The following is an 11,565-nucleotide window of genomic DNA, read 5'->3' as shown; positions in this document are numbered from 1 at the left end:
TTATTCTTGGATGCAATTAAATTGTAGTTTTTATTATAATTTTTTAGATTCCACAACTAAAGAGACCGAAGATTCTTTTAATTGTTTCTTTTAGTCTTTGTTTTCATTTTTCAGAGCTAGCCAACTTTCAATTATATTTTTTTTCTTATTAACCAGGTTCAATGTAAAAGCTGAGGAAAATTGGATCAATCTTTTTGTTTCTCAGAGCAGCAATAAGTAAATCAACAGCTATAGATCATTTTATTCTTGAAGGTTGTGTTTTTTAATGTGATTTTCTTCTTCCAGGGTGGAGTTCACAGATTTTCAGAGCTTGCAATGTTCTGTAAAACTGTCAGTATGCATGTTTGTCAGAAAATGGAGCTGTGTTCTGTTACAGTAACTCTACCAAAGATAAACCACACAGAGACAAGAAGCATCAAATGCTAAATGATTAGAGTGATTAATTTAGAAAACCTGCTCCTCATTGCTCAGACACTCAGACTGAGGCAACAATTTATCTTCTAAAACAAACTGACAAACAAATATCCAGTAAAAAAAAGCAAAGAAATGATTCCAGGACTTGTTGAATGTTTTATACATTTTAAAGCTTAGCTGCAGCTCTGTGGAAGATGCATCTAATATTACCAGATGTTAGAACCAGAAATAAAAAACTTAATTGATTTTAAAGAAGACGTCTACGTTTATTCATGGTCCACTTGGAACCTATATAGGAAACTATATATTGTCTAGAATTGTCATTATTTTAGTTAAGCTTGTGCTTTTTAAATTGTATCAACAGAACATTATTTATTTGGAGAAGTTCATGTTGAGAAGAAGTGAACTGCAGCTCTATGAGAAGACGTTGGACACCAAATATGTTTCACACATCAAAAAGCAGAACTAAACAGCAAGAAAAAGTTCACAATTCAACATCCAAGTTCAAAACTTGACACAGCAAAACAACCTGACAGCAGAAATTAGTCAAGTTAAAAAAAAACAACCACGGCTTGCACACAAAATTAAAAGTCTCAGAGAAGAAATTAAAACTTGTAAAAAGCAGAAACTCAGTCAAACTGATGAGTACTGTCCCAAAGAGAACAACGGTATGTTCAGATTTCCTCATGGTAAAAGATTAGCCTAAATTACAATTAAATTGGCCAGTGAGACGGCGTAGTTCTTGTCCAAACGGTTGGATTCAATCTCAGTCCAGCTGCTATATAATCAATAATCCTGAACCTAGCAATCAGAAAACCTGGGAAGAAGCACGAGAAGACTGCAGAAGGAAGAGTTCAGATCTGACTGTTGTTGGAAATGAAGAAGAAAAGACAGAGCAGGAAGCTGTTAATATTACGTACAGATATATTTTCAACACCAACTGTTAGTCATGGAAATGAAGGAAATATATAATCCTTTTTGTCTCATTCTCCACAGACATGTGTTGCTGGAAGAATGAAAAGGGTAACTTCAAGGTTCTGGATTGGTCTCGGAGCTGAAGGAAGGAATGGAAAGTCGGAAGTGATCTGACCAATCAGTGAGAGACACATTGTTTCTTAAACTTTGTATAAAATAAATCTATCAGCCTTCATTGAACTGATGTTTTTCCTTAGAGCCTGCTTGGTTCTGATCCTGGCTATGTAGAGCAGACCAGAACCAGACGACCTGAGAGGGCTGGAAGTTTGATACAACAACAGCAGATCTTTAATGTATTTTGGTGCTAAGCTGTTTGGTGATTTATAAACCAACAACAGTATTTTAAAGTCTATTCTCTGAGCTACAGGTGCCAGTGTAAAGACTTGAGTGATTTGCTCTGTATTCCTGCTTTTAGTGAGAATGAGAGCAGCTGCAGCTGTCTGATTGATTTTTTAGGCAAATCTGTGAAGACACTGTCTCAGTAATCAATGCGAATAAAAATAAACGCATGGATGGAGTTTCTTGATCTTTCTGAGACATTTGTACTCTAGTCCTGCAGATGGCAGTGTTACCCTGCCACCTAAGGTAGCTGCAATCTGCAGACTAAAACCAAAAAGGAGCTGGTGCAACTTCAGGGTGATATTGTATTGACAGCCAGAACTTTGTTTAAGAAAGCAATGTGTTTAGGCTATCAAGACAGCAGGAGGAGTTTAAAATATGTATAATTTCTTCTAAGTTTTTATGATTGAGTTGGAATTTGGTCATTTTCTTTTGTTTGACCGGATGCAGCATTGATACTAGATTGGATGTTGATGTGCATATTAACCCTCTATAAAATATTACACACTTTGAAAAAGATTTCACTCTCTTATATTAAACAGATATAAAACGTGAAGACCTTTTTAGCTACTTAATTATTTAGAGAAGATCTCTTAAGACAAGCAATTATTCAACTGTCAGATAAACCTTCACTTCAGGACTCTCACTGTCGGTTGTAGGACCTGTCTTTGCCTTTCATTTGATTTAAAAGCAGATTCCTGTGCTATTTTCCAGAGAACAGAAAGGGAAGATGACAGCATTATGGATCGCTGCAACAGCAGTCTTCCTCTCCATGGATGTGATGCTGTTTCAGAGATTTGATGTGGACTCCATATTATAGTGTTCCATTGATTGGATGACTTCTTTTAATATCAAATTATTATGCAACCTATAAGTATGGACCATCTGTAGGGATCTGCAAAGGTGACTTATTTGTTTGTTTTATTTATTTTGAATAGAGGTGTGCCGATCGATCGGCAACTGATTAAAATCGGCCGATTTTTGTGAAAAAGTGTATGATCGGTGATTGCCGATCACGGACTCTTATTGCACATCACCAAAACCGATCACCTGTATCTCACTTCGCAGCCTGCATGTGCAGCTCATCTCCTCTTTCCTTCACATTATGCAAGCGCAGCGGAACCACTCCCCTAGCTACTGAGTTACCTAGAGGTTATCGGCCAGTGCATTGATATGTAACTTGTGAGACAACAGTAAAGTCACGTTCATTTTTTTACCACCGAGTTGAATCCTTTATTTAAACATACTATGTTGGAGTAAAGACACAACAAATTGGCAACGAGGAATCTGGACCCTAAACAACTGCACGAAATGAAAATTTAAACCGGAGGGATCAGGGCTGGAGGTTCGCGGCTGTAAATAGAAGTTATTGCATATTTTAATTAAGATTTTGTTAAAGGAAGATTCGGCCCAGAGCATTTAGAGTTCACAAAATAAACATCAGAGAAAATATTGTAGCAATAATTAGAACCGCAGCAAAAAGCCAAACATGCCACAATGAAATGAATCAAAATGTCTCCAAAGCATCGGCGTACTGATAGGGGCCACCGGGGGATTCCAGGTAGATTCCAGGTAGATTCCAGGTGGATTCCAGAGATGCGCATCTTAGCAGCTCTTCATGCAGGGCCGGCCCAAGGTAATATGGGGCCTTAGACAGAACCCTCGTCCCCCCGGAACCCATCCTACTAAGAACCTCAGCATCACTAACATGTTTAAATATAGATTCAATTAGAAGGAAGTCAATTAGATTCTTGATTAATATGGGTTGTTGCTATGTTGTTGTATGGAGTTTTTGTTCAATGTGCCGCTTTTTTAAATTTGAGCCCCTGCCCCTCCATAGGTCTCTGCACGGCCCTGTTTATTATGCATTGATGCATGATAATGAAACATAAAAAAACACTACTTTCATGTCTAACAGAAGTAGGAAGAAACAACGTCATCATCAGTGTTGCAGTACCAGTATTTCTAAATGAATAATTTGACAACATATCATAAAAAAACTGTACTGTTTCTTATAGATCTGACATAATGAATGCCTTTGTACTTATATCTTGTTCCAAGAATTGTACCTGTAGATGCTGTTCACAGACATTTGAGTCAACAGAACAAAGACTTGAAACACGAACTGTAGTGAAATAATTGTATAACAAGTTCCAGAACACGAGACGGCATTCTGAGTCAGTACCACTTCCACAATTTCTCTACAGCGTCTGTAACACCTAACTGTTTTTTCTCTGGTTTATTGTTTATTTCTCTTACAACTTCATCAAAATATGGTCTGTTTAATTCTATCCCTTCCACAATTTAATGCAAAACATTAACCAGAAAAGTCCTGCTTTTGGATTTCACAGAAGTGTGTTTGGGGAAGTTTTAACCCTCCTGTTATGTTTGTTTCTGAGGTACAGCAATAATGTTCGTGGGTCAATTTGACCCGGGGAGTGTGTAATCATGCAATAGTGTCAGAAACCAAAAAAATCCTCCAAAACATTTTTGTATCTGATTATTGACTCCAATACTAACCATTTCAATCAATATTTGTGCAATGGTGTTTTTTTTATTTCTCACAAATGAAGGATCAAAGACAGGGGTCTCAAACTCCAGGCCTCGAGGGCTGCAGTCCTGCAGTTTTTAGATGTGCCACAGGTACAAAACACTGGAATGAAATGACTTAATGACCTCTTCCTTGTGTAGATCAGTTTTCCAGAGCCTTAATGACCTAATCATTCTGTTCAGGTGGAGCAGCAGAGGCACATCTAAAAGTTGCAGGACTGCAGCCCTCGAGGACTGGAGTTTGAGACCCCTGATCAAAGACGACAAGCTACTCATTTACTCATTTGGACATAAAAATGGAATTTACATTTTTTTATGTCCACTGAAAAAAAAACTAGACACAAAAAACAATAATTTCCTTGAAATTGATCTTTGGTAAAAAAAAAAAGAATTATATTACACTTTTTATTTTTTTCAATGGGTGATCTTTATAATTGAACTTGAGACACGTATACTGTTCAGGGTCAAATTGACCCGCTGATTAAAATCATGACAAATGAGTCATGCAGAGACTAAGTTGGATGCCAACTTGCATATGTATTTAGTAAAGCAGTATTTGAAAACAAATATTATGAAGACAATTCTCTCTCACACAAATGCATGCAGCTTCCATGTATGTGTTATTTGTGAACAAAGCTACAGTTGTGTGCACAAATCAAGTTAAAGGTTATGTAACTTCCTAACTTTCACCTGACATTTATTTGTCATTTACTGAGTTCTGGGTTGATTTGCATTTGTCACTCAACTTTTTGAGACATTCTCACAAAGTACAAGTTAGTATTTATTAACTAAAAATACATCAAAATATTCAAGTTACAAATAATCATGTTTTCATCAACTACAGAATCATTCAATAAATCAGATTATTATTGAAAAGTCACCAATTGAAACACATTTTATTGATTAACAATAAAAATATGATTTTTAAAAACATAAACATGAGTATAATGAAAAGTATGTATACATGCTTTTAATCCGACAAACAAGATTCATTGGGAGAGATGTATATAAGACAAAAAGCAAATTTACCAAACCAAAACTAAAACCAAAAAAAAAAACCACTGGTCAAAGTTCAGTTCTTCAACCTTTATTTAACCAGGATAAAACTCCTTGAGATCAAAGATTTGTTTTACAGGAGTATCCTGACAACAATACACTTAAACAGTTACAAAACACAGAACTAACACAGTTCTCAGATTCAGACATTGATGCAAACCGCAGAGCAGAAGTATGCAAATCAAGAACAATAAAGGGCAGACCTAACACAAGGAAACTTTGCCAGTCAACAAGTCGGCTCTGAGTCAACATTAAGGCTGCAGATATGGCAGAGCAGGAACTTTACTATGCTACAGTGGCTATAAAAAGTAAGATAGAGCTTCAACCAAGAGGTAAGTTCATCTTCTGCATAAATGACATATATTCTGCACATGTACTCAGTGTCAGCTTTTTCATATGTGATAATTGTGGTGATGTGAGAAGTCTTTCCAAGCAAAAACTTATTTTTGGCCTCAGATCTACTAAATAAAATTAGTTTTGAGCCACAAAACTTTCATAATCTTTTGAATAAAAGATAATTTATCAAGTTTTAAATTACACATATATTTTATGGGGTTGCTAAACAAAAAAAAACATAAAAACAAACTATATCTGCTATTTTGGTTATAAAACATATGAAGCATAAACTTTTATAGAATGACAGGATTTCACTCATTAAAATGTTTGAAATGCTTGGCAGCCAAGCGGCTCAGTTGGTAGAGCAGGTTCACCATGTGCAGAGGCTGTAGTCCCCAATTCTGTTGTCTCTGGGTTCGACTCCCGGTCTCAGACTCTCCCTCTTTCTTGTCATATTACTGTTCATTAAGATCCACTAGTGCCAAAAATAGATTTGAAATGATCATTCCTCTCATTCCATATCTCTTGAAAGAAATAGAAAAATGTTCATTGTTTATAGCTTTCCAACACTGGAGATAATGTAATTCATTCATTCATAATGAATTACATTATATGTATGTCTTGTTCTCTACATCATGTATGTTTTAAAGACTAAATGCTGTTAAACTTATGGATCTTCTAACTTGTCAGTTACAAATGAGAATGAGACCGAGTATGATGAAGTGAAGGTGAACAAAGAACCACCTCAGGGTAAGTAAAACAAATCCACATACTTAAGCAGAGTATGTGGATTTCTTTCTCCTTTATATGGTTAAACACATTGTTACATTAAGAAGATGAATAAGCAAAGCAATGCTGAAATCTGACACGTTCAATAACTTTATATGACTTTCTTTAGACCTGAGGAGCCCTTTTAGGTGAAATAAATGGTGAAACAAACCTCATTTTCTGAAAAGATCAGGTCAAAATTTTAAAACTGTAAAAGTTTTAATGGAAATTGTAAAAGTATTTATCTTTTGTGAAATAGAAATTCTCTTGAAAGATAAGTTTAAGTTTCAGCAAATCAATTCTTAGATTTAGAAATGTGTTGTGATTAAACAAGATCATATTTCAATCTTTTTAGCTAAAACAGTGAAAGAAGCTGAAGTGGAGAAGCAGAATGAAAGTGTTCAACAAACACCTGACCAAACAGGTATGTTTATAAAAAATAGAGGAAACAACAATATATTAGTAAAGTTTCAATTTAATGGGCAACGTTTTTGTAGTTTATGTTACATATATATCTGTATAGAAAATGGGGTTGTTGAGGTTTTCTGCACTGGTTTTTATTTTCTCCAATTCATTTGGAAAAATTCTATCCAAGACAGAAGCAATAGTCAAATTATTTGTTATAAAACTGGTGCATCCTTGATAAATGCAGTCATTGTGTTATTGTGTTATAAAACAACTTAAAATTTAATTTTAGCTTAAACAATAGAAAAATCTGATGTGGAGAAGCAAAATGAGTGTGTTCAGAAAACTCATGACACAACTGGTAAAATTATAAAAAAGAGGAAAACAATTTATTATTATAAAATTAGCACCAGTTTTTCAATTTGTGTTAAAATCTTTATTTCAGAGAAAACGGATTTGGAAGGTAACTTAGCTGTTTGTTTTTTACCCAATGGATATGGAAAATTTGTAGCAGCAATAGATTTGCTACAAGACTTGGAAGCAAAAAAGATTATATTTATATTTACTACAGACAAACAGGGGAGGAAAAGAGTTGTTCCTGGTTTTAAAGTTCCTTTTCCTTTCTTTATTTCTACCAGTCAAGGAAGCAGAACGATTTTGCCGCTATCAGCAGCTTTGTTGCTGCTTTGGGACTCTCTGTGTCATTTTGGTGCTCACCATCATTGGAGTTTGGGTTTATTGTGAGTAAGAATGCCACGAATGATGTGACCAATACACAACCTTAGATACAGTTTTCTAATAATATTTTAGGAGCAAACGTTTGTTTATCCTGAAGTTAAATAGAACATATAATTCAGTTCTAAAACACAAACAACAAATTAAAATGAAAGAGTTACATTGATGGGTTTTTTTTATTTTAATTTATTATTTCTGTTGCAACAGTTCGTGTGAGCACTGCAAGTGAGCTGAACCAGCTGAAATCATCCCAGAAGGTTCTGCTGGAGGAGAATCAGAACCTGACCAACCTCAACAACAAACTCAGTTCAGATTATAAAAATCTAACGATTCAGTTTGACAACTTGACTACGGCTTCTATCACCTTAAAAAACAACATCACCACACTGATTGTAGAAAACTACAACCTGACTGTAGCGACTACAATGTTAAAAAACAACATCACCACGCTGACTGTAGAAAACTACAACCTGACTGTAGCAACTACAATGTTAAAAAACAACATCACCACGCTGACTGTAGAAAACTACAACCTGACTGTAGCGACTACAATGTTAAAAAACAACATCACCACACTGACTGCAGAAAACTACAACCTGACTGTAGCAACTACAATGTTAAAAAACAACATCACCACGCTGACTGTAGAAAACTACAACCTGACTGTAGCGACTACAATGTTAAAAAACAACATCACCACACTGACTGTAGAAAACTACAACCTGACTGTAGCGACTACAATGTTAAAAAACAACATCACCACGCTGACTGTAGAAAACTACAACCTGACTGTAGCGACTACAATGTTAAAAAACAACATCACCACACTGACAACAGAAAACCGCAACCTGACAACAATTAATGAGGAGCTGAGGAAAGACAAGAAAAACCTCACAGAACTGATAAAAAACATGGAGGAAACCTGGAACGAGCTCAATGTCAGTCGAGCTCAGTGGAGCATTGATGTGTACTGTCCTAAAAAAAATGGTGGTATGTTCATATTTTAGACCAACAGTTTGTGCTGAACTACTTTATCATGTTCAAAAAAATAATAATGATATTATGTAAACATATTTATTAATGGAATATTTTTATTTAAGGGAGAAATTGCACTTCTTGCCAGAATGGCTGGAATTACAACCTTTCCAGCTGTTATGCTTATAATGATGCTGTACCTTCTAATCAACGAAACTGGGAAGGTGCACGAGAAGACTGCAGAAGCAAAATATCAGATCTGACTGTTGTGTCTAACAATGCAGAAAAGGTAATGGAAGAACAATTTTAATTGATTAAAAATGTACACTGACTGAGAAAATCGTAACCTCAATAATTTTGAGTGTTTAGTAAAGTTTTCAGTCAGCATATAAATAGAACTCTCTGTTCTAATTCCTCAGGATTATGTCAAAACACAAAGTCCTGCTACAGGGAGCATTACTGGATTCTGGATTGGTCTCAGAGCTGTAGAAGGGAAATGGAAATGGCTCGATGGAAGTGATCTGACCAATCAGTGAGAAACACATTGTTTATTAAGCTTTGTATGAAACAAATCCATCAGCCTTGATTTAACTGATGTTTTTCCTTAGAACATGGATACAACAGCCTGCCACTGATGGTAAATGTGTAACTTCTCTCCAGAACCGAGAATGGACATCAGTGAACTGTACTGAAAGAAATGCCTGGATCTGTGAGAAGAAGGCTTTATCTGTTTAAACATGAAATGTTCAGGTTTTTGACAAGCTGTTTGGAAAACCTTATTTAAGACTTATGCAATTTTCTGGTTTAGCTTTTTTAAAAGCTCTTTTTAAAAGGCTTTACAAGTTTCAAATGTTTTTCTGAAGTTGTAAATTTAAAGTTTATCAAAAGCCAGACAAAATGACATTTACGGTTGCTGAAGGTTTTACTGATGGTTTTTGTAGAAACTTCCTAAAGTCAACGCTTCAGCATAACTTTAGGATTCCCACTGTCTGTGAATCATTCTTCAATAGTTAAGATCATTTGTGTATATAACTATTACATAAGTTATTTTGTGCAATCTATTACACAGAATAACACAATTGTTATTTTTAAAGATGTGAATAAAAATAATGTCTGCCATTTTTCTTTCTGCCATTTTGTCCTATCAAAAAGCTTATCAAACATTTGTGATGCCTGATTTTGATTAAGAACTCCAATAAATCTCTTCATATTAAAGCAAACAAACTGAGTTTGGAAGTGAATCTTTAAGTTATCATGTTTCCTTCAATTGATGCAGATTTCTGGTGTAGATCATATTATTGCCTTTTCATATTACTGTTGCTTTAAAACATTACAGATAGGAAATAGAAGAAGTACACAAGACTGAGAGGGAGCTCACTATAGCACTGTGGTATTATGGTCTGTCTAGACCACAACATGAAGATTATGCCTCCTTGTCTGACCTCAAGCAGCCATAACACTCGGTTGTACAATTTTACAGTGATGTATTTACAAGATTTTAGTTTACATTGGATTTTAGCACTGAAAATGAGCTATGTGTAACGTTTGGGTGAACTTTATGCCTACAACAATAAACAAAAGTAATCTAAAGTACCAAGCAGACTGAAATATTCAAAAGTGTGGCTGGTTAAGATGAGCGGAGGAAAAGGACAAATGGTGAGTTGCAGTGTCATCTTATACGTCTCCTCTGCTTAGATAAGCGGCCCATACTGGTTGTCCTGAGTCCAACAATCATGATTTACATATTCAAAACAATGCAGCACCTAACAACAGCAGTTGTAGAACCCCAACAATTAAACATTGCCCTAAATGTTTATGAGAAAGTTGCTAAAAACTAGACATTACCCTTATTCTTTTTGTAATTTACCTACAAGTTAAAAAACTGTGACCAACTGAGTAAAAACCACTGATGGATTGATTGATCCAACATGAACGTCAAAGCTCTGTAACTTCCAACTGCCACCATTTTGAACTGTAATACCTGTCATAAATACGTTAATATTTCAGTGATCCTTCATTTTTTTATGCTATATTAGATTTGTAAGTGAATAATTCACCCTGCAACAGTCATTATTTCCCTATATGTTTACCAAATAATGCATTACAGACATTGTCATCAAGAAACAACATTTTAATGCAGGTGAACTGTCGCTGTTTTTGCTTCTTGTAATGTCACATCACATTTCCCTCTCTGATGAAAATCTTGCTCCACTAAAATGAGCAACAGGTTGATGTAACACCCACACTCTGATTTGGTATTTATTTGACATTTACTTTAGAGATCCTGGGTCCAGCTGTATTTGTCCATCTTTATTTTATTTATGTTTTTGTCATTTTCACCATGTACAAGTTAGTATTCTATTAAGAATTTAAAACACATTAAAATTTCAAGTTACAAATTAGCTTTTTTTTAAAAAAAACACTGCAAAAACACGACATCTTACCAACTATTGTGAACTAGTTTCAAGTGCAAATATATCAGTACACTTGAAATAAGACAAAATTGACTTATAAGTAACCTTTCAGAAAGACATATGAGTTTGTTTCAAGTCAATAATTTGTTAATATTGGGGATCAAGTATTAGCTCCACAGGCAGATTAGCTTATAACAAGACATTTTTCCCACATTAAAGGTGAAACAATCTGCCAGAAGAAATAGTACTTTTTCATCAATATTCAGAATTTATTTACCTAAAACAAGCTCCTATATCTTGCAGAAAAGTTACTTATGAGTCGGTTTTGCCTTGTTTCAATAGCACTAATCTATTTGCACTAAAAATTAGACTAAAAATGCTTGATTTTGTGTTTTGTAGTGCACTTACTTAATTATTCTTTCCAACAAAAAAGAAAAGCAAAGAGCCATTAAAACAAATCAACACTGGCCAAAGTCTAGTTGATTTAGGCGTTGACCCAAATAAAAAAGCAGAAGTATGCAAACCAAGAGCAATAATAGGAAACACCAACAGAGGAAACATCTACCTCTTCCTTTTACATCTCATTTGAGTTTTGATT

General features: G+C 34.9%; 1 protein-coding gene across 1 annotated transcript; it reads left to right on the top strand.

Annotated features, from left to right (window-relative positions):
- The first annotated feature begins 5,575 nt into the window (after nt 1–5,575).
- On the top strand, nt 5,576–9,754 carry LOC106699665 (C-type lectin domain family 4 member F-like). Its single transcript, XM_023330207.1, has 8 exons — nt 5,576–5,666; nt 6,361–6,420; nt 6,794–6,862; nt 7,482–7,583; nt 7,786–8,568; nt 8,679–8,842; nt 8,973–9,085; nt 9,162–9,754. Exons 1-8 carry the CDS (start codon nt 5,600–5,602, stop codon nt 9,286–9,288), a joined length of 1,485 nt encoding a protein of 494 aa, XP_023185975.1. The 5' UTR covers nt 5,576–5,599; the 3' UTR covers nt 9,289–9,754.
- Nucleotides 9,755–11,565: the final 1,811 nt, after the last annotated feature.

This window comes from Xiphophorus maculatus, chromosome 3, assembly GCF_002775205.1.
Source record: "Xiphophorus maculatus strain JP 163 A chromosome 3, X_maculatus-5.0-male, whole genome shotgun sequence".
Classification (NCBI taxonomy): domain Eukaryota; kingdom Metazoa; phylum Chordata; class Actinopteri; order Cyprinodontiformes; family Poeciliidae; genus Xiphophorus; species Xiphophorus maculatus.
This window is presented reverse-complemented; position numbering and strand designations above follow the sequence as displayed.

What these genes read in the sequence shown, in the direction of transcription:
- LOC106699665 (XM_023330207.1), top strand. Translation starts at nt 5,600, where the DNA reads ATGGCAGAGCAGGAACTTTACTATGCTACAGTGGCTATAAAAAGTAAG. An exon ending in ACAAACACCTGACCAAACAG is followed by an intron (nt 6,863 to 7,481) that starts GTATGTTTATAA and finishes TATTTCTACCAG; the next exon opens with TCAAGGAAGCAGAACGATTT. An exon ending in CTGTCCTAAAAAAAATGGTG is followed by an intron (nt 8,569 to 8,678) that starts GTATGTTCATAT and finishes TTTTTATTTAAG; the next exon opens with GGAGAAATTGCACTTCTTGC.